The sequence below is a fragment of the Rhinopithecus roxellana genome, chromosome 11 (assembly GCF_007565055.1).
Source record: "Rhinopithecus roxellana isolate Shanxi Qingling chromosome 11, ASM756505v1, whole genome shotgun sequence".
Taxonomy (NCBI): Eukaryota; Metazoa; Chordata; class Mammalia; order Primates; family Cercopithecidae; genus Rhinopithecus; species Rhinopithecus roxellana.
In genome coordinates, this window is record NC_044559.1 from 80,713,552 (window position 1) to 80,738,185 (window position 24,634).

Consider the following 24,634-nt stretch of genomic DNA (forward strand, 5'->3'; position numbering starts at 1 on the left):
TCTACTAGGTGGTCTCCCTGCCACTAGTCTTACTCTTTTCCAATTCATTCTCCACATATTAGCCAGATCTTCCTAAAGCACAAATCTGGTTATGTTTTTACCACTTAAAATTCTTTCATGGCTTCCCATAATCCTCAGGAAAAAGGATAAACTCTCTAACACTGTTTAGTAGGGCCACTATGGTCTGGCCCTTTCTACTTCTCCAATTTACATCTCTTGATCTTCATCTCTTGTATTTCATCTACTTTGACCTTTACGCAGCCTTTCTGCATGGTGCATCCCCTGTCTTAAGCAATGCAAACTTCTGTGAATTATAATTTCTTATTTATTTTATCTTGACTATAATCTCATTGGGAAAAGAGAAGACACAAGATACACAACTTGAAAGTTATTCCTATCAAGAATTATGACAGGAGGTCGGGCACGGTGGCTCATGCCTGTAATCTCAGCACTGTGGGAGGCCGGGGCGGGCAGATCACAAGGTCAGAAGATTGAGACCATCCTGGCTAACATGGCGAAACCTCTTCTTTACTCAAAATACAAAAAATTAGCCAGGCGTAGTGGCACGCGCCTGTAGTCCCAGCTACTTGGGAGGCTGAGGCAGCAGAATCACTTGAACCTGGGAGGCGGAGGTTGCGGTGAGCAACTATAAGCTCCTTGACACCAAAGACTAAAAATCTAGCACATAGTACTGTTTCTGGTATATAGTAGGTATATGAAAAATATTTGAAATTATTTTAATGACATTAAAGGCAGAATATAAATGTTCTTATTTTGGCCAAATGATTCTAATAAAATTAACACAGCTATCTACAAAAATATTTTTGCATGTATGTTTACTATTACTCCTCCATTCATAATTTATGTTGAAAATAACTCAAGTTATTTGACAGTTTTATATATTTTCTAATAGTTTTAATTGAAAATTATACTTAAACTAAGAAAAAATATACATACACAACCAAAAGACTTTATTAAATAATTTATGAGATTTTTCAGTTGTCGTATTTTAATTTTCCATGTGATTTTTACTATTAACAGTAGTTCTTCTTTTTAATAGTGACTAATACATAGATCAATGAATACAACTCCTAAGAACTTAATCTTAAGAGGTACTGCATATATGAGAAACTCTCTGCAAGAAAAGTTAAATTTGCTTTTAATTATAAACCTATTTAGAATAGTTTAATATGATTGGAAAGGATATTAGAGATTACTGAGTTCAAACTCCTCATTTGACAAATGAGGCACAAATGCCTACACAGGCTCAGTCATTTGCCTATAATAAGCCACAAGCAGCCAGGCGCGGTGGCTCACGCCTGTAATCGCAGCACTTGGTATGGCTGAAGCAGGCAGATCATCTGAGGTCAGGAGTTTGAGGACAGCCTGACCAACATGGTGAAACCCTTTGTCTCTACTAAAAAAAATTACAAAATTAGCTGGGCATGGTGGTGCATGCCTGTAATCCCAGCTGCTCGGGAGGCTGAGGCAGGAGAATCGCTTGAACCCAGGAGGCAGAGTTTGCAGTAAGCTGAGATGGCATCATTGCACTCCAGCCTGGGCAACAAGAGCAAAACTCCATCTCAAAGAAAAAAAAAAAGCCACAAGCAGAGCTAGCACATGAATCTAGACCTAGTCTAGTGCTCTTTATATAGACACTAGCCTGAACAAACTCATTACCAGTAACTAAAAAAAAAAAAAAAAAAAAAACTAAGCCATGAGATGGAGAATATTCTGGTGATATTTCTTGACAGAACAACTTTCACTGGGCTTTCAAAAAATACAGAATTAGAATAATTATTCTGGCTTCTTGTATTAAAACATAGCTAATAGGTATATGCAATGGCAGCATTAGCTATAATCTAGAAGCTTTCCATTTAATTACCTGGTTCTGTATTTAGTGACTAATACACATAATATGCTTAGTTTATATATAAAAATATAACAAAAATTTACAGTCACGATTCACTCAGAATTTGATCTTGCTCATGCTGAAGTAATAAAAATTTAGAAAGGTAATGAATTATAAAAAGTTGAGAAAATAGTAAAGAAGAGTAAGGAGAAAAAAAACAAGAATAAAGAGAATACAAAAGTGACAGTTACAGTTACTATGACATCCTTTTCTAATGAGATCTAATTCTACCCAAAGATACTGGATAGGTACAAGGGAGCATGTTTGCACATATATATGCATATACACATGGATTCATGTGCATTCTGAGAATCTCCTACATGGCTGGTCTACTTACTTTCTCTACCCTTTTATTCAGATATCTTGACTCAAAAAATGTATATATTCCTACTTCAGGAAGAAATCTACAGGTAGCTATTGCTTTCACCTATCACTTATTTAACCAAGATAAACTTTTTGTAAAAGTGTACTTCTTTTAAAATCTTCCACAGTGATAAACAATTTAAAGAAATTCTTGTTTCATTCCCTAGGATATACTCTGATTACTATAAATCTATTTTTCATTTGGAATCCACCCAACATTAGTAACACCTCTCCTGGGAATCCACCTAACGTTTGGGGCAACTACTTCTAGTATCCCCAGGAAAGTCCCTTCTTAACGTCATCAAAATCTCAGTAGTAGTAGTAGTAGTAGTAGTAGTACTAGTAGTAGTAGTAGTAGTAGTAACACACTCTTTAAAACTTAACAAAACATAGTTTTCTCAATACAACAACAAATTGTCCCCCAAGAAACCACTCTTATTTACAGTCTCAGCTTAATATTTAATATTATGTAGTAACAAATACCATGAATTTATTTTTAAGAAAATACTTGAATTAAAAACTAGCTTGTACCTTTTCAAGGTCTGGATCTTGAAAGGGAAATTTGCTGATGACAATTTTATATTCTTCTTCATTGACAATAGGGATGGGGCTGTAATTATCTTCTTCAAAAATGTCCCTGTTAGGAAAGGAAAATCGAAAACTTATCATTACAAAACATATTATTAGAGTACTAAAAGACAATACCTTAAAAAACCCCAACTATTACAAAAGCAGTTTTTACTTGTCAGTTAAAGGTCCAAATAGGAAGATACAGCCTAAGCATCCAGAATTCTAAAATCCAACAACAAATAAGTCTTGTCCCTCAAAATTCAGGTACAATCTCCTTTTTCCACTAGTTTGTTTTACAACCTCTCAGCACTTTAGTTTTCTAATCTAGAACAATTCTCAAGGTGATATATTCTCAACAAGTTCATTATCTGTAACTAAAAAAGGATCCATGTAATGGAAAGCATTCCTGTCATAATTTTTTTTTTTTTTTCTTTTTTGACACGGAGTCTCGCTTGTCACCCAGGCTGAGTGCAGTGGTGTGATCTCAGCTCACCGCAACCTCCGCCTCCCAGGTTCAAGTGATTCTGCTGCCTCAACCTCCCAAGTAGCTGGGACTACAGGCGCGTGCCACTACGCCTGGCTAATTTTTTGTATTTTGAGTAAAGAAGAGGTTTCGCCATGTTAGCCAGGATGGTCTCAATCTTCTGACCTTGTGATCTGCCCGCCCCGGCCTCCCACAGTGCTGAGATTACAGGCATGAGCCACCGTGCCCGACCTCCTGTCATAATTCTTGATAGGAATAACTTTCAAGTTGTGTATCTTGTGTCTTCTCTTTTCCCAATGAGATTATAAACTCTTGAAGATCAAAACAATGTGTTATATTTGTTTAGCCTCTCATAATGTGACTAGAAATGGATCTTTTATAGTTGGTGACGCAGAAACAGTTACTACTCATCAAATATCCATGTGCTCTCCTGTACACCCCCTTGCAGTTAGGTAGGGCCATATGACTAGTTTTGGCCACTGGGCTGTGAATGCAAGTGACATGTGTTGCTTTGAGTTTAAAGCCTTTATAAGCCAATTGTGCAAACCTCCTTTCCATGGTGACAAGGAGACAACATGTTGAAAAGTTAGAATCACAAATGCAAATAGCTTGTATCTCTGACTAGTAAACTTATTGTTGGCTTCTGTATGAGTGAGGAATAAAACGTGTTCATCCACTGAGATTTGGGGAATTTTTGTTGCTACAGCATAACTTAGGCTGTCCTAATGTAATTGTCATCCAATCACCTTGGCAGGGTAGGGAGATGCCAAGATGTTCGTCAAAGAGTACAGTTTCAGTTAGACAGGGAAACAGGTTTTTGAGATCTATTCCAAAAGGTGACTACAGTTAATAATAATGTAACATATATTTCAAATTGCTAACAGTAGATTTTAAATATTTGCACCACTAAAAGAAAAAAATAAGTATGTGAAGTGATGGATATGTTAATTTGCTTGATTTAATCATTCCATAATGTATATAATATATCAAAACATCAAACTGTACCTCATAAACCTATACAATTACTGTCAATTAAAAACTAAAAAAAAAAAAAAAAAAAAAAAAACTAAATAAAAGCACATGTATCCAAAAATAATACAAAAATAAAACAGGGCTCATAATATAGTGAGAGAGAGTTGCATACAGATAAACTATAACAGTAGTCAGGTTATAAATTTTGGTCATGGTAGTAGTCAAGTTTTGAATATCACTCAATATTGATAATTTTTCTTTTTCCCCCATTTAACTGTTGGGTTGTCAATTCACTATTTATAAAATATTTGAGGATATGGGTCAGAGGTAAACAAAGCTTAAGTTCTGCTACTTCTTAAAAATTTAGGGAGCCAGACATGGTGGCTCACGCCTGTAATCCCAGCACTTTGGGAGGCCAAGGCGGGGGCATCACGAGGTCAGGAGATTGAGACCATCCTGGCTAACATGGTGAAACCCCGTCACTACTAAAAGTACAAAAACTTAGCCAGGCGTGGCGGTGGGCACCTGTAGTCCCAGCTACTAGGGAGGCTGAGGCAGGAGAATGGCGTGAACCCTAGAGGCAGAGCTTGCAGTGAGCCGAGATCGCGCCACTGCACTCCAGCCTGGGTGACAGTGCAAGACTCCATCTCAAAAAAAAAAAAAAAAAAAAAAAAGGAAAAAACATGATCTGGAAGAGTATTAAAAACAGAAGTCAACATATATTTGGAAATTGTGTATTAAAATTGACATGCTATCATTTGTTCTCCTCTACTATTACTCTGGAGGATAAAATTAATCCTCTCTCTATGTGAATGAAGCCATTAGCTTCCCAGAGAGAAAACAACACCACATGTTTTCCCCAGTCTTGAGGAACAATCTTACTACTAGAAGTCTTAAGGTAGATAAGAGAGAATAGCTGACCCAATACAATCTATCAACAGTTATGAAAACATAAACACCCTTCTGAAGAGGCCAATTAAATAACATCAACTCTGTAAGATTTTATAACTATAAAAATACCATATTACATCATATTATACATTGTACCATAGCATATATTTTCTAGATTACCATCTTTATCAATAAATGCTACCTTAATTTTTAAAACAGTTACTAAAAATAATTGTTGATAGTTACATATGACTCATCGGGACTGTCAATTATCCATCTGGGATAGCATCCTGATAATATCACTCCTGAAGAATGTAAATACAAAAAACTCAAATAAGGATTTGTTTAGTTGATTTTACTAGATATGTATCACCTTATGAGCCACTCAGGCATTAAAAAAAATTGTTTTTAAGAGCACGGTCTTACCCTATTGTGCAGGCTGGAGTGCAGTGGTGTGATTATAGCTCACTGCAGCCTCAAACACCTGGGCTCAAGTAATCCTCCTGCCTCAACTTCCCAAGTAGCTGGGATTACAGGTGCGCACCACCATGCCCAGCTAATTTTTTTTTTTTTTTATTTGTAGAGACAGGGTCTCATTATGTTGTCCAGGCTGGTCTCAAACTCTTGGCCTCAAGTGATCCTTCCATCTTGGCCTCCCAAAGTGCTGGGATTACAGGCATAAGCCATCTCACCCTGTTCGAAGATTCCTATTACAGTATTTAGAAGGTCAACCTCCATAGTTTTGAAAGCTGATGGGATAAGTGATAAGCTGGTATTAAATCATCTAACATACTTTTATTTTAACATCATCAAATATTGACACATTACTTCTATCATATTTTGGGTAAACAAGATGTAAAACCTCAAGATTGACATTTTCTTCCCGAAAGGGAGAAGGATGGAGAGAAAGAGACAAAAAAAGAGAGAGAAAGAGAGAAAGAAGGGAAGGAGGAAAACCTTTAGCAATTAAAGTGGGGGGGGCATATTTCTCTTCTCATGTCACTAAAAAGTTATATAGGTATTAAAATACTTTTGTCCATGGCCTGCAGACAAGTGGTTAAAGCGAAAGTAATTTGCTCTTTAGCTTCTTTAAGATTCTTAATCTAGTGATGTTGTTTGTAAAAACAGCACTTGCCCAAAACAAAATTTAAAAGCTGTAAGTTTCTGTCTCTAATACAAAATATCTTTGAATACTTAGAGCCTTGTAAGTATTTAATCACTTACTAGGAAAAAATTACAGATATTAGAACTACAAGTAAGTATAACTAAAAACTGATTATAAATGTTACAGCCACTATGGAAACAGTATGGTAGTTCCTCAAAAAGTTAAAGGTATATTTACATATGATCCAGCATTTCACTTCTGGGTATAAACCCAAAAGATTTGAAAGCAGAGACTCAAACAGATATATGTATACTGTTCTCACATTCACAGCAGCATTATTCACAATAGTCAAAAGGTGAAAGGAACCTAAATGTCCATCAACAGATGAACCGATAAACAAAATGTGATATATACAGACAATGGAATATTAGCCTTAAAAAGGAAAGAAATTCTGACATGCTACAACATGGATGAACCTTGAAGACACTGTGTTAAGTTAAATGATCCAGACGCAGAAGAACAAATATATACGATTCCACTTACATGAGGTACCTAGAGCAGTCAATTTTAGAGACAAAGCAGGAGTGGTGGCTGCCAGAGGCTGGGGGAAGGGGGAAATGGACAGTTATTGTTAAGCGAGTAAGAGTTTCTATTAGGGAAGAGGAAAACGTTCTGGAAATGGATGGTGATGACAGTTGCAACAATGTGAGTGTACACCACTGAACTATACAATTGAAAATGGCTAAGATGGTAAATTCTATGTGTACTTTACTACAAGAAAAATGATTATAAGCATTTTTATTAATATATGCAAATGAACCACTTGAGTATTTGACAAACGTATTCATTATATTAAGGCACCATGACTTAGACTAACCTGAAAACTCCAGCCCATTTCTTAAGCAGTGTTTCATTGTATTGATCTCTTATTTCAAATAAAAGGTCAAAAAGTCGGTTCACTGGAAAACCATAACCCTAAAATACAAAAAAAAAAAGCAGATCAACAAGTGTATGAAAATATTCATTAAAAATGTTGGGAATACTAGAGAATCATTTGGAAGGAATCACTAGATCCCACTGTATGCCATTCTCACAGTAAGAAAATAAAAAGATATATTTTGACTTTCTACTACATTGCATTTGGTAAAAAAAAAAAAGAGGTCCAGAAAGAGTTTTATGAGAATAGAATGGTTTTTCCATTTTTTCTCTTTTCAGTAATGATTACAGTGTTAGCCTTAAAAAGTATTAAAAGTCAGAGCTGGAGGAAAAAATTCAAGATAAGTTTTTACATAACAGTGTCTTGGGAAGTGGTGCCTAAATAGGATACAAGAAGAAAAGGGAATGGATTCTGTCTGAGACAGGCTGGCTTCCTTTTGCACCTTCAACTTAAGATTGAGTTCGTCCTATTGGGAAAATTTACATCTTTCCATTAAACATTCACACTTCCAAATTTTATTCCTTCCCGACTCCAAACTAATTGAAATCTTACCCACATCGGGACCAAACATTCTCTCTTACCTCACAGAATTCTCCACTTGTCTCTCCAAGGTTTCTCTCTCCATCTTTGTTCTTGAGCCTATCTCCTTCCACATAAACCATTCCATGGGTTAACTTCTTACTCTATTATGTCTTTAACTTCCACAGGCACCTTTCTCTTGGCTAAATAAATATGCTAAACTGTTTTCCATCTTTTAGCCAAGAAAAACAAGAGACCAAAACAGCTCTCCCTCAATTTTCTGTAGCCTGTCAGCTGCCGCTGTCACTCCCTTCACAGTCAAATGTACTACAATCTCTCACTTCTATTCCTTTAAACTACTCAACAATGTCACAACAGTCTATCTCCTAAATATCAAATTCAATGATCTCACTCTACCTGACATCTCTTTCTTGAAATTCTTCTGCTTTCAATTCTGTAACACCAATCACTCTTCTTATTCTCCTTTTACATCTATGAACAATCCTTCCAGTTTCCTTGTGTAACTTCTATCTGTATCCTTTAATCTTTTCTTCTAGCTCCCTAGGGCAATCTCAAATCTAATGATTTCAATCTCTGATGATTACTTCAAATCTGTATCTCTAGCTAGGCCTCTCTAAATTCCAAATATTTAATTCTAACACCTGTTTCATCTCCATTCAGTCAGTCAGCAAGTACATTAAACCTACTTCCTCTCTCCCCAGTGAAATCAAGTGTTCCTCTTATTTCCTATCCATAATAATAATGCTATCATCAACCTAGTTTATCAACAGAGAATCTAGAAAACCACCTAAACACCCTACCCCCACCACACACACATACACACACACACAAAGTAGTCACCAATTTCTTCTGATTTTACCTCTTTTATAAATCAAATCTTTCATTCTCCATTATCTACCCATCTTTCTTCCAGAAATATTCTTAGTGCCACTGCTTTATCTCAGGTCCTTAATATCTCTTACCTAGACCATTGTAAAAGCTTCCTAAACTTTCAACCATCTCTCTCTCAATCTATTTCCCAGATTCTCAAAATTACCATTCAAAAGTATAAATCTGATTGTGCCATTCCCCTGCCTAAAAACTACAAAATGCTTACTAAAGTCCCACAAGACGTCCCATAATCTGGGTCAGTTTCATCACCACTATTTGCCCTTCCTTGTTCACACCTATATTCTACAGTTTCTAATACCATCAAGCTGCTCCATTTCACTTTCACCACACCATGCTTTTATCTATAGTTTACACATGCTATTTTTTCTTCCATTAATACCCTCTCCTTCTTATCTATTTGCTGAACTCACCTTCAAATCCCAGCTCAAGTTTCAACTTTCTGTATAGCCTTCTTCAACTCCTAGAATCTAAGTTAGTCATTCCATCTTCTGCAAGCCCAAAGCTAACATATTGCTTGCTGCATTAGGATGTCTTATTAAGCATTTTATTTGTTTACAACTAAACTGGGAATTTCTTGAAGCCAAGGACTTTTACGTCCCTACTGTCTTACTGACTTCTATTATTTTATACATCAACTAGTCTGCTAACATATATTGGGTACTCAAAAAATGTTAATAAAGGAATCAATAAATGTTTACTTGTTATTTGCCTAATAGGTAGTAAGGAATATAAATATGCTGGTATTACTTTTTTTACTTTATTGTTTAGTCAGTTTTGTTTTAGATGATAAAATACTGGCATTTTAAAAAGCAAGATTTCCTTAGGGTGGCAAGGGCCAATTTAAAAATCTAAATATTATATAACATTCTTTAATTAGTTTTCATGAAAAGACACTTACCAGTTCTTCAATTAATAGTTATAAATTTAAAAGCCAGCAATCATTAATTCAGTATAAGATGGATCTAATACTAAACCTGTCAGCTTTCAGTGAAATGAAAATACTGCAGAAACTGAAAAAGTAGGAAGGAGTGGTTGACTTCTCCAGTCATATTTCAAAGCAATAATATGAGAAAGGTATCCTTGCAAGGGTTTATGTAACTATCATTGTTGCTTTTACAGTGCCAATATTACCTAAATATTATCTTTGACTTTCCTTTGATTCTCTGGAGAATTCCTTGGTACCATATCAAATACTGTAGATTCAGCTGTACTCAAAGTCCAGTCCAATAACTATTTATTACAGTCTACAAAGAAATAAGGAGTTTGCACCAGAATACAAATTGATGCTGCTACTTATATTGAAAAAAGTCTTGCTTGTAGCAAGATGCCAATCGCACTAAACTTTGTACTTGGGGATACAGTTAATTTACATTCCGAGGAAAGCTCCTTTTTGTTATGGATCTAAGAGATAATTTGCAGACTAACAATAAACAGTTTGCAGACCAGTGGTCCCCAGACCACACTTTGAATAAAAGTGCTTTAAGTCATTAAGTACAGCAAAATTACTATCCAAAATTACTATTACTTTTACTCTCCATGGCGAAAATCACAATTACTTTTGCACCAACCTAATATCTCAAGCTACTTAGAAATGGGTGCCCAAAATTTGGACAGCCCCAAATAAAGCTTACTAAAAGTTTTATTGCAGTGAGATCAATATTATACAGTCATCACAAAATTTATGAAAACAACAACAAAAAATCCCACAGTATTCCACTGTTACAGTATAAGCCATACAAATTAATATATAATAGACATGAGTAATAAAATAATTTACTAAAGGAGCTTGTGGAATCTTCTCTTTAGGTTTAAGAATAAAGTAGAAAACTATAATTCTAAGAGGCAAAGACTCTTGTGATAAAGCAAATAGTTTAAATCAGGATTTCCCAAAGCATATTATATAAAGTTCCAGATCTAAAAGATGTTCTAAAGGGGAAAAAGATTTAAGGGTCAAATATATTGGGAAAATGCTGCATAATCATCTTCCTTTTGGGAACTTATGGGTATAAATTTGCTCTCAGAAAAGTTTTCAGTAGAGAAATACGTTTTACTTTTGGACCACAGAACACTTTTTTTAAGTAACAGCTCATCACACTTTGGAAAATGTTAGTCTGTACTTCATGAAAAGTTACTTCTAACCATAAAAATCCCGTAAATTTACACAGGAAAAGAAAATGCAATCAATTCTTTATTATCTGTGATCAAGGAGGAAGGACAAGCTAGAAATCTCAAAACTTTGATACCGAAAATCGCAAAAACACTGAGTTTTGAAATAATTTAGCTTTAATCTTATTTTTTTGTTTCTTTCGTGTTTTTTGTTTGTTTGTTTGTTTGTTTTGAGATGGAGTCTCGCTCTGTTGCCCAGGAGAGTGCAGTGGCGCAATCTTGGCTCACGGCAACCTCCACCTCCTGGGTTCAAACAATCCTCCTTATTTTTAAAAAGAAAAAAACAATTCAAAAAAGTAAAGTGATTTGCTCACAGAACACATGGAAAACCAGAAACCAGGAAGAATATGAACACAGTTTTCAAATCATGTGTTTTCATACAAAGTATCATATTTAAAACTAAAAACAATTCTGAAATTAGTAATAAACCCATTTTCACAAATAAGGATCTAAAGCTTAATGAACCTGCAGGCATACAATTAGTCAACAGCACAGGCAGAACAGAAACTCTGGGTCTATGTGATTCTAGAACCCATTTCTCACTGCCCTAAGGCAGAATTTATATCTTCTAATTTCTAGTTCAGGGTTCTTTCCATTATACTCTGTATTCTTTTTTTTTTAACTGTAAAAATACTTTATTCCAACTGAATGATCAATATTTTAAAAGATAGTAGCATCCCTGAGCTCTGTCTAAGCTTCATAACTGAAAAGGAAGTAGTATGAATAGTTCTGGGTAATAGCAGAATACCAATACATAGGCAAACATTTATTACTACTAATTTACTGTCACTAATCTACAACAACATAAATGAGTATAGCCTATATTTTGTATGTTTTTAAGTGATCAGAATAACCATTAATTGTTAGGTTATCACCTACCTGTAAAGTATCTGCAAATATTACAATAAGATTCTTCAGCTCCAGAACAAGATCAGGATCAGTGCAATAGGACTGAGGGTGGAAACACACAAACAAAACAAAACACCGAAAACAACAAACCAGAGTCATATGATTAAAAACTAAGAAATAAGAACTTGATAATGTTTCTTTTAATCTGCCAGACTTATAATAAGTTTAAAATCTTGGTTGGTTAGATCCACAACTGACCTTCTCTATTCAGTATAAACTTTTAGAGGGAGATCATAATATGATACTTATGATGTTTATGTTTCAAAAGTCTTTAGATTTTAAGGAACTAGTTATTTAAACCGAAAAAGGTTTATATAGAGACTATGTATTTTCACATTTCATCTATTTACTTATTTTCCATCTTATAAAAGAGACACTATGTATTACTTTTTCCAATATAAGAATTACAATTTCATTATTTTCTTAGTAATTAACCAAAAGAAAATTATTAATTTCAAAGGGACAGTGAGATTTACTCTGTCCCTTTCATAGCATTTAATAAGATTTTGAAAGTGAAATGTTGTATCTAATACGACTTCATATTTGGTATCACGGAATTAACAGGAAACATACTTTAATTTTTTATACTCAGAGCTGATCTGAATATTGACCATGATAAAATGTATTGTTCCTTATTAATACGCTGGGAAAAGTTGTAGTTCGTTGGATAGTGTATCAAGAATCTACATTCCTGATAAACAAAAATGTAGCTTATTTATAATCTTAATATCATATAAGCTAACAATCTTTCTTCAATATTTTTAAAATCTCAATGAATTATAAAATTATAAATAGACAAAATTTTAAATATGAAAATATATTAATAAAGGTAAAACTACTATCTTTTAAAAAGGCCTATACTAAGTATTGTCTTTATAACACTAACATATTTGTTATTTCCAGAAAAGGCATTAGGAAAATAGTTGATCATTTAATTTTCATCTATAAAAACCTCTCATTACGCAAAGGTTCAATATTTCAAATGAGTTGAAATTTTGAAAATTGCAAATTTTAAAGAAATTCATTATTATAGTGTATTACTGTAAATTGTAAACACTGAAGAACAAGTTCTATTGAGTTTTAATGGTAGAGTTTATTTTAGAAACAAATAATTGAAATGATAATTAAAAACATTTTCTTCATGGTGCTTTTCAGTGATCTAATTAAGAGGTCAGTTGAGACTAATAAGACCTGCTTAATTCTTCATTTTCTATAATGCTAGAATAAAAGTATTTTATTTTATATTGTATAAAATATAAAATACAAAATAAGTATTTTATATTTATAATATAAATATATTATATTATATATATAAATATATATTATATATTTATATTTTATATTTTATTTTATATTTTATATTTCATATAAAATATATTTATAATATATGTTATATTGACTTTGAGTCAATGTTATCAACTGCTTACAGGTTTACAATTACCATTTTTATCAACTCAAAAGCACACAAACAAAAAATGTATATAATACTTATAAAATACTTTATATATATATAAAAGCCTGAGATTACCAAACAAAAGCCTGACATTACTACTTCCAAATCTGAGCAACTACTAAAACAATGCAGAAAGATGAAGGTACAGTTTTCCTCTGACATTATGCAGCTCAGAAGTTCTTGAAGTAACTGAATTAAAATTTTAGTAATGTAAATTGTCTGACTTACTGAATGAGCTCTAAGGACAGCAATTATCTTTGAGAGGGCCATGTTCCAAAGTTCATCAGTGTATGCTCTGGTTACTAATCCTTGGGTCACATGTAAAATGTGATCTTCTACCACAAAGAACCTAAAAACAGTAATTACCAAAGCACATGTTAAAAAAAAAACCCCAAATTATAAATAAGTATTTCTGGCATTTAACATAATATAAAATTAATAATAGTTATTTCCATATTAGATACATACCCTACAATTTGAGTGAAATATCTTCTATAGCCATCAACTGTTTCATGCTTAAAATGAAAAATAAAAATCAATTTAAACCAATAAATACCGGTAACATAAAGGTAAGTTCCAAGTCACTACAACTTCATTAACAAATATTTATTGAGAGCCTACTATATGCCACACACATTTTTAGGTACCAGCGATATATTTGTAAATAATAAAAAGTCCTTACTCTCATGGAATGTACATTCGAAAGGAGATAAACAAGTTAAAAAGGAAATATGATTTCAGAACCCCCTTCTCAGCAGACTAGTCAAAGCTGTCATCACCTCTACTTTGACTATTATACCATCCTCCTTCATAATCTCCCCAACTCCCAGCCTGTCCCCTACAGTCTATTCTCTATACAGCTGCCAGAATATTTTTCAAATAGTAATCAGATTATAAATTCTGCCAAAACCTGTTATGGTTTTATGATTGCCTATTGTTTATAATTTTAACAAAAGGCATATAGAAAAATATTTGATCATTTGACTTTCATTCATAAAAAGTTTATTACATGAAATATTTCATATTTCAATTAAGTTCAAAGGTTATGTTTTGCAAATTTCATAAATGTGATCAAATTTTCAAACATCTGGGTTTTTTTTCAGGTGTTTTGGGGTGAGGATTGTTAATACATTTTAGCTTAGAAATACTGTGACTGGAAAATATAGTCTACATGACACCAAATGCTTGATATTTCCTGATACTTGCTTTATAGCACAGTATGTAGTCAAATTTTTAATAACGGTCCATGTGTGCTTGAAAAGAATATGTTCCTACAGTTGTTGAAATAGGATTCTATATATTCCATTAGATGAAGCCTATTAAGCATGTTTTGTATTCTTACTGATGTTATGTCTACTTGATTTAGAATATACTGACACATATTTTAAAACTCGCTGGGCGGGCGCGGTGGCTCACGCCTGTAATCCTAGCACTTTGGGAGGCTGAGGAGGGCGGATCACGAGGTCAGGAGATCGAGACCATCCTGGCTAACATGGTGAAATCCTGTCTCTGCTAAAAATACAAAAAATTAGCCGGACATGGTGGCAGGTGCCTGTAGTCCCAGCTACTCAGGAGGCTGAGCCAGGAGAATGGCATGAACCCAGGAAGTGGAGCTTGCAGTGAGCCAAGATCACACCACTGCATGCCAGACTGGGTGACAGAGTGAGACTCTGTCTCAAAAAACAAAACAAAACAAAACAAAACTCGCTATACTTGTGGGTTTTCTATTTCTCCTTGTAGTTGTGGCAATTGTACTTTAAATACTTTGAGTCAATGTTATCAAGTGCTTACAGGTTTAGAATTACCATTTTTATCAACTCAAAAGCACACAAACAAAAAATTGTATTCTTATCATTCTAGCTCTCCCTGTATTATATAAAAGTATATATACCCTGTTTCTATTCCTTCAGTGGTTACTCTAGAAATCACATTACACATCCTTAAGTAACCAAACTCTTAAAGCTAGTCAATGTTTTTACTCTTCTGCTGGACGCTTTAGACTGTAGGATAGTTTAATTTCATTAACTTCCATCTCATTCTGATGTTTATGTTATTGTTGTGTATTTTAATTCTATCTTATTTTTTTCTTATTGCTGCTGCACAAATTAAAATTCTATGCTGTTTTAATGTCCATAATATTTTATATTTTTCCTACAGTCATTTTAGATTTACCTAAATATTTATACTTTTTTTGCTATTAATTCCTTCTTGCATCTCACATCTTCCATTTGGCATCACATTCCTTTTGTTTGAAGCATATCCATAGAATCTCCTTAGTAAGCGCATCTTAGTGGCCAACTCTGCTCTTCTTTGTCTGAAAATGTCTATCTCTGCCCTTGTTTCACTCGATATAGAATCGTAAGTTGACAGTTACTTTTTTCAGAATTGAAAATATTTTATTGTTTTGTTTACTTGAAAATAACCTCTTTTCTCTTTGGGTACTTTTAAGATTTTCTGTTTACGTTTGTTTCTAAAGTTAACTTTTATTGAGGTATAATTTACATATAATAAAATTAGCCCTTTTTTACATGTAGAGTTCACCAAGTTTTGACAAATGTAGACAGTTGTGTAACCACCAGAAAAATCAAAGTATACAACATATCCATCTCAGAAAGTTCCCTCCTGCCCTTTTGTAGAGAATTACCCTGCCGAACCCATAGGCCTTGGCCACCACTGATCCCATTCTGTCCTAGAGTTTTGTCTTTTTAAAAATGTCATATAACGTAACTCATATGGCATATAACTTTATTGTATATGAATTTTTTCACTTAGAATAATACTTTTGACATTCATCCATATCACTGCATGTATCAATTCCCATTTAGTGCCCAGTAGTTTCATTACATAAAACATACAATAATTTGTTTATACACATGGATGTACCACAATTTATTCACTAGTTAACAGACATTCAGATGTCTCTAGTTTTTGGCATTTATAATAAAGCTACTACAAACATTCACATATGAGCCACCGTATAAAGATGCATTTTCATTTCTCATGGATAAATACCTAGGAGCAGGACTGCTAGGTCATAGGAGAGTATGCTTAACATTGTAACAAATTGCCAAACCATTTTCCAAAGTGGCAGTATAATTTTATACCTATTAGAAGTGCATGAGAGTTCCACTGGATTCATATCCTCACCAGCACTTGCTATTATCAATCCTTTCAATTTTAGTCATTCTAGTAAGTATGTAGTGGTATCTTATTGTGATTTTAATTTGCATTTCCCTGATGAAAAAATTATACTGAATATCTTTTCATGTGCTTATTTGCCATCAGTATATCTTTGGTAAAATGTCTATTCAAATCTTTTGTCCATTTTTAAAACTGGTTTATCTGTCTTCAATTACTGAGTTATACAACTCAGTTGTATAACTGTAAAGTAATAATGTAAAGTAATTCTTTACATATTCTGGATAAAGACCCTTTATAGACATGAGTTCTGCAAATATTTTCTCCAAGTCTGTATCTTGCCTTTTCCTTTCCTTCCCCCGCCCGCACTCCCCGAGATGGAGTCTTGCTCTGTCGCCAGGCTGGAGTGCAGTGGCACGAACTGGGCTCACTGCAACCTCCGCCTCCCAGGTTCAAGTGGTTCTCCTACCTCAGTCTCTCTAGTAGCTGGGACTACAGGCACACGCCACCATGCCCAGCTGATTTTTGTATTTTTAGTAGAGATGGGGTTTCACCATGTTTGCCAGGATGCTCTTGATCTCTTGACCTCATGATACGCCCGCCTTGGCCTCCCAAAGTGCTGGGATTACAGGCATGAGCCAGCCTTTTCATTTTTTTAACAACATCTTTTGAAAACCCAAAGTTTTAGATTTTGATGTTCAAATCATCTACTTTTTTTCTTTTATGGCTCATGCTTTATGTATCTCACATAGAAAAACACTGTAAATACACTGTAGAATATCGTAGAACCCAAGGTAATAAAGATTTTATCCTTTGTTTTCTTCTAAAAGTTTACAATTTTAGCTCTTACATTTAGGTCCATGATCCACTTGAATTGTTGAAAGAGGTAAGTCAATATTCATTTTTTGCGTATCGATCATTTAATTCTCTTGCAGCCAGAGGACAGACTTTGTATGATTTCAAGCTTTTTCTATTTATTATTATTATTATTATTATTATTATCATTTGAAACAGTCACATTCTTGTCGCCCAGGCTGGAGTGCAATGATGCAATGTCAGTTCACCGCAACCTCCACCTCCTGGGTTCAAGCAATTCTCCTGCCTCAGCCTCCTGCGCAGCTGAGATTACAGGCACCTGCCACTATGCCTGGATAATGTTTGTATTTTTAGTAGAGATGGGGTTTCACCATGTTGGCCAGGCTGGTCTCAAATCCCCTTAGGTGATCCACCTGCCTCAGCCTCCCAAAGTGCTGGGATTACAGGCATGAGCCACTGCACCCGGCCCAGCTTTTTATATTTGTTGATGTTTGTTTCATGGCCCAGAATATGATATTGGTGAACCTTCCATGTGCACATGTAAAGCATGTGTATTCTTCCATCTGGGGTGGAGTATTCAATAAATGTTAATCAGATCAAGATAGCTGATAAGTTTTCAGCTCTTCTATTCCTCTTTAACTTTGGTGTTCTGCAATTTAATTATAAGGTTTCTAAGACTGTATTTCTTTTTATTTAAGGTATCTGGGATTCCTTGGGCTTGACTATTTCTCATTTGTCCCAGAAAATTCTTAGCCATATGGCATCAAATATTCTTCAGTCTCATTTGCTCTACCCTCTTTCTGAAACTCCAATTAGATATATGTTAGACTTCTCTGTATCCCTCATATTTCACTTCTGTAATTTTTCCTTCTGTCTCTTTGTGATGCTTACTTCCATATAGTTTTCTTCAGATTAACTAAGAGAGAATTCATCAACTGTTAAACCTATTCATAATATTTTTAACTTCAGTTAATATCTATTTAATTTCTAGATATTCTACCTGATATTTCTTCACATCTATTTGGTCATTCTTTATAGTTTCTGTTCCCTATTTATATTAGCAAGCTTGGCTTTTATTTCTTTAAATATACTAAGTAGCACTATTATATACTCCATGGCTAATAATTCAAATATCAAGTCTTTTAGAATCTATTTTTGTTGTTAATATTTCTTATGATTCTCACTCATTTGGTAATTATTTCTGACTGTGAATTGCTCATTTTAACTCTGGAAAGAAGGTGCACATATCTGTATTTGCTTCTGCCAGGCACCTGGAGATAGTATCAGGATGAAAATACTTTAAAAGTTGAGCTTGAGATGTCTTTGACTATCCAAGTATGATGAATTTGGGTTGCAAACACAAGTGGTAACAAACTGCTTGTTATGAATTCTCAGAGGGATTTTTTCTCTCGTTCACTCAGCACTCAGATTTGAGATAGGTAATTTTCCTTACAGTATTTGCCAGAGGGAACAGAAGGATTTTTAGATGGCTTTATCTCTAGCTCATCCTAATAATGGGGTTTTAAATCCTCTGGAGTCTCAGCTTTACAAGGGAGACAAACTCTTACTAGACACCTACTTTGGGTGGGCTCTGGCCTTAGCCCTCTGTACCCAATGTCCTCAAAACTCATGCTTTCCTACTCACCAGATGCTCCTAGGATAAAAGCTATATTCAATGTTTCATTAAACCTATCTGCATTTCTGCCTTCATTTGGGTTTTACTGTTATGATTGTTTTATAGTCAGATGTATTGAGGTATAAGTCACATACAATAATACTCTTTAATATTCAGTTTCTATGAGTTTTACAAACACATCTACTAACTATCACCACAATCAATATATAGAACAGTTCTTTATTCACTTAATTTCTGGTCTTTTTGTTTGTTTGTTTTAAATGTCTATCTAGCATCTTCAGTTGTCTTTTCAGTGGGACAATTAATCAAGGTACATAATCCACTATATTGTCAGAAACTAATTATCATTCCCTGATATTTTACATATTTCTTGTTGGTCTTTTTTTTTTTTTTAATTCGCTATCTATCTTTTCTAATAGAATGTAAGTTCATGAGAAAAGGGACTTATCTGTTTGGTTCACTGTTGTACCCTTAGCACTTAAACCAATGTTTGGAAATGGTAGGTGTTCAATAAATATTTGTAGTTGAATGAATAGTGATACATGCTCTGAAGAACTTAAAACAGGATAAGGGGATAAAGAGTGACAACATAACCAATTCAAAATATCCCATACTTACCATATTCGACTGGGGTTGCAATACCAGTCTTGCTTGTTTCTTTCTTTGTTTTCGATAATAGTTTTCAAATGTTTCCTCATCACCCTAAAATAAAATCAGCAGAGTAATGAAAAAGATACATACACACACACACAACTAAAACAGATACTTCTTTACTTCTGCTGGGGCAACAGAGTGAGACCTCATCTCTTTTTATCTTTTTTTTTTTTTTTCATTTCTTTTCTCCTCAGATTCCTTTTTACCATGAAACGCCATATTTAAAAAAATGTAAAATATATACATTCTAACTTAATTTTAAAAAACACTGTCTAATATGGTATGCTTTACTTTTATCTTTGAGATTATAAGGCTTTAGGTGTCATAGTGGGTTTTCTTCCTTGGGGTGAAATTATCATAATCAGTACTTAACTGATGCAAATGGCCTAACTATATCATACATTTTGATAATGAGTAAACCCAAAAGTATATTTTTATTGGAAATAAATATCTTAATAGAATGAGTGAGACTTTTTTCCCCCATTAATAATATACTTTCTGGTTCAAATTCTGACCTGCAGACTTAGGGCATTTGATTTATTTTTTTTAAAAGTCCACCCTAAAACCTAAAATCTAATTAGCAAAGCCAGTACTCATGATCAAGCTAGTAAGTCAAATTGTACTTAGTGTCTCTCCGGAAAAGTCTGACTCCAAGTTTCACTTCAAAAAAAGTAAAGATGAGCCTGAAATCAGAGGATTGCTTGAGGCCAGGAGTTCATGATCAGCCTGGGCAACATGTCAAGGTGTCTCTTCAAAAAAAAATTTTTTTTTTAAATTAGCCAGGCATAGTGGCATGCACCTGTAGTCCCACCTACTCGGGAGGCTGAGGCCAGAGGATCACTTGAACCCAGGAATTCAAAGTGGCAGTGAGCTATGATCTCACCACTGCACTCCAGGCTAGACAAAAGCGAGACCCCATCTCTTAAAAAAATTACATCATGAAAACCACTGAGAAATTATGGGTTTACACCATAATTTCACCAATGCCAGTCGCACCGGCTCATGCCTGTAATCCCAGCACTTTGGGAGGCCGAGGAGGACAGATCACTTGAGGCCAGGAGTTTGAGACCAACCTGGTCAACACGGTGAAACCGTTTTGTCTAAAAATACAAAAACTAGCCATGCGTGGTAGCACACACCAGTAATCCCAGCTACTTGGGAGACTGTGGCATGATAATTGCTTGAACCTGAGAGGCAGAGGATGCAGTGAGCCAAGATCACACCACTGCACTCCAGCCTGGGCAACAGAGTGAGACTCTGTCTTAGGAAAAAAAAAAAAAAAAAAATTATGGGATTACAAAAAGCAGCCAATATTATTTAAACCCAGTGTGATTGTTTTGTGCATTCACACACCTTAAAATCAAGATAATAAATCAGTTTCTCATTACTTACTCTGTTTCTCATTACTTAATTTACAATAATGCAATGTAATATACACCTGAAATTCTAAGCTTTTATGAAGTAAGGAGCATAATAAACAATACTACATGCTTTCCATTAACATGTGGACATAAATAAAACTCTGTTGTTCAACTTTTGGAAATAATTAAATACAACCAAGTATAAAAATCAGGGATATAAAAAAGAATAAAATAATGTTTTTTGGAGCAACTTGCATGAAACTAGACACCATTATCCTAAGTGAAGGAACTCAGGAACAGAAAACCAAATACTGCATGCTTTCAGTTATCAGTGAGAGGTAAGCTATGGGTATACAGGAACATGTGGGGTGCTATAATGAACACTGGAGATTCAGAAGTGGGGTGAAGGATGAAAAAAATCACCTATTGGGTACAATGTACACTATTCAGGTGACAAGTACGCTAAAAGCCTAGACTTCATTACTATACAATTCATCCACACAACCAAAAACCACTTGTACCCCTAAAGTTGCTAAAATAAATAAAAATACATAAATAAAATGCACTCCTACTAATCAATAAATCAAACAATAAAATCAGGCATAACTCCATTAATTTCATTAGATATGATCATGCTTTTTCTCGGTGTTTAACAAAAGAGAATAGTATATGCTGCTAAAAATGAATAGCCAGGGTTTACTCTAAATATGAATTAGAAAACATTAAACAGTTGGACTTAGACTTATGATAGCTAAACAGCTTTACCCTCTTTAACGAATCATAATGTACATGAATATGAAAAAATAAGGTTAGCCAGTGTAACTCAAAATTTTTGGCAGCCCCAGGAAACACTCCATTCATGTTTAAAAGATACAGCTTTACTAACCCATGTCATTTGGCTGTTTAAAGGTGTTTTTCTTTACAGCAAATGATACATCCTAAGGAAGAGTATTAAGATTAGCCAAAAATCATTGTTTACATTTAAACACATAGGACATAGCTTTAGCATTCAAAATTCTCTGTGTTCTCTTTGCTGTACTCTCACAGGGACACTCTCTTAAAAGCAATATACTTGTTGTCAATAGCTAAGGGGAAAAAGAATAGGTCATTAAAAGGAAACTATCGTTATTCCTACTTATGTCATTACTCCCTACTAAGATCTAAATTCAGAATATCCTACCACAGGACAAAATATACTGTTTCTAACATGATTTTACCCTTAACAGAAATTTGTGCAAAAATGGAAAGGAAAGAACTCCTAATACAGTTCCTTGATTAACAATTAAAAGAGACTTCTCCTTTATTTGGCACCCTGGAAGTTTTTACATCTCAAGACAATGCACCATGGTAGTACTGAGTATCAGTGAAGGGTATCATTTTCATTTATAAAGTAAACGTGGTAGCCTTCAAAATGGCCTCCAAAGATCCCCACCTCATGGTATTCATAGCCTTGTGTGGTCCTCTCCCACAATGCACCTGAGTTAATCTATGTGACGAATAGGATAAAGCAGAAGTAATGGTATGTCACTTCTGAGATTGTGTTATGAAAGGAATTATGGCTTCCATCTTGGTTTCTCTCCTGGATGACTCCCTCTGGGGGAAGCCAGCTGCCATGTCATGAGGACTTTCAAGCGGCCTGGTAGACACTCCACGTGGCAAGAAACTGAGGCCTTCTACCAACAGCCATCATAGAGGCAAATCCTCCAGTCCCTGTTAAGTCTTCAGATGACAGCAGTCCTCACTGACATCTTGACTAGAATCTCGTAAGAGACCTGTAGCCAGAACCACCTAGCTAAGCCACTCCCTGACTGCTAACCCTGTGAAATAATAATGTTTGTTGTTTTAAGGCAGTGTGTTATTCAGCAATTGATAACTAATATGGTCAGTATCTTAGGTAGCTGTCCTAGAAACAGAATCTGAGATCAATGATAAACTAAAAAAATGTTCAAGAAGGAAACTTTTCAAGAAGTGAAGAAAGTAAAAGGAACAAGAAGAAACCAACCAAGGGTACCATCTCAGGCAAAAAATTGGGTGCCTGATTCCACACTGCAACTTTAGAGCATAAGTTATATCTCAGTGTTGTCCTAATCTAGGCAAGGAATCTAGGCTTTCAAACACCATATCCACAAACCGTAACTGATTAATCTCAACCCTGGTAATCTGATGTGGGGTAGCTTCTAGGTGAAAACGGACCCAAAAGAATCTGAGCAGAGCACCAATAGTAAGAGAAGAACTATTGTGAAGACAGGTTGGGGTTCCCAAACAGATCATTTTTAGAAAGAAAGCTATGGGCCTAAAATTTATTTCCCTAAAGTTTCTAGCCCAGGGCCCCTTGGAAAGCCTTCATACACCGTTAAAAACTCCTAGGGCAGCAATTTGCACACTATATTCAGTATTCATCAGATAATTAGGAAATTAACTCATTCAATATTCAGTATTCTAAGAAAAATGATCCCTAAACTCAAAGTTTAGGACACAGCCAGCTAAGAAAAGTCAGATAAGATAATTGGGGGGGCGGAGCAAGATGGCCGAATAGGAACAGCTCCAGTCTCCAACTCCCAGTGCGAGCGACACAGAAGACCAGTGATTTCTGCATTTTCAACTGAGGTACTGGGGTCATCTCACTAGGGAGTGCTGGACAATCGGTGCTGGTCAGCTGCTGTAGCCTGACCAGCGAGAGCTGAAGCAGGGCGAGGCATCCCCTCACCTGGAAGCGCAAGGGGGAAGGGAATCCCTTTTCCTAGCCAGGGGAACTGAGACACACAACACCTGGAAAATCAGGTAACTCCCACCCCAATACTGTGCTTTAAGCAAACAGGCACACCAGGAGAATATATCCCACACCTGGCCGGGAGGGTCCCACGCCCACGGAGCCTCCCTCATTGCTAACACAGCAGTCTGCGGCGATCTATCCGCAAGGCAGCAGCGAGGCTGGGGGAGGGGCGCCCGCCATTGCTGAGGCTTAAGTAGGTAAACAAAGCCCTGGGAAGCTCGAACTGGGTGGAGCTCACAGCAGCTCAAGGAAGCCTGCCTGTCTCTGTAGACTCCACCTCTGGGGACAGTGCACAGCTGAAGACCAACAGGGGAAGCAGCGGGGGCCTGTGCAGACGCGAGCGACCCTGTCTGACAGCTTTGGGGAGAGCCGTGGATCTCCCAACGTGGAGGTTGAGATCTGAGAACGGACAGACTGCCTGCTCAGGTGGGTCCCTGACCCCTGAGTAGCCTAGCTGGGAGACATCCCCCACTAGGGGCAGTCTGACACCCCACACCTCACAGGGTGGAGTACACCCCTGAGAGGAAGCTTCCAAAGTAAGAATCAGACAGGTACACTCGCTGTTCAGCAATATTCTATCTTCTGCAACCTCTGCTGCTGATACCCAGGCAAACAGGGTCGGGAGTGGACCTCAAGCAATCTCCAACAGACCTATAGCTGAGGGTCCTGACTGTCAGAAGGAAAACTATCAAACAGGAAGGACACCTATACCAAAATCCCATCAGTACGTCATCATCATCAAAGACCAGAGACAGATAAAACCACAAAGATGGGGAAAAAGCAGGGCAGAAAAGCTGGAAATTCAAAAAATAAAAGTGCATCTCCCCCTGCAAAGGAGCACAGCCCATTGCCAGCAACGGATCAAAGCTGGTCAGAGAATGACTTTGACGAGATGAGAGAAGAAGGCTTCAGTCCATCAAACTTCTCAGAGCTAAAGGAGGAATTACGTACCCAGCACAAAGAAACTAAAAATCTTGAAAAAAGAGTGGAAGAATTGACAGCTAGACTAATTAATGCAGAGAAGGTCATAAACGAAATGACAGAGATGAAAACCATGACACAA

General features: G+C 35.5%; 1 protein-coding gene across 8 annotated transcripts in view; it reads right to left on the bottom strand.

The window, feature by feature from the left end:
* Nucleotides 1-24,634, bottom strand: part of EXOC6 (exocyst complex component 6) — a 224,817-nt gene that overhangs the window by 117,264 nt on the left and 82,919 nt on the right. For all 8 annotated transcript variants that reach the window (XM_010381327.2, XM_010381328.2, XM_030940528.1 and 5 more), the window contains 6 exons: nucleotides 19,402-19,485; nucleotides 13,662-13,708; nucleotides 13,422-13,542; nucleotides 11,711-11,782; nucleotides 7,175-7,272; nucleotides 2,807-2,912 (listed from right to left, as the gene is read on the bottom strand). In XM_010381327.2, the coding sequence (XP_010379629.1) occupies nucleotides 2,807-2,912; nucleotides 7,175-7,272; nucleotides 11,711-11,782; nucleotides 13,422-13,542; nucleotides 13,662-13,708; nucleotides 19,402-19,485 (528 nt within the window). The remainder of the gene's footprint in view (nucleotides 1-2,806; nucleotides 2,913-7,174; nucleotides 7,273-11,710; nucleotides 11,783-13,421; nucleotides 13,543-13,661; nucleotides 13,709-19,401; nucleotides 19,486-24,634) is intronic.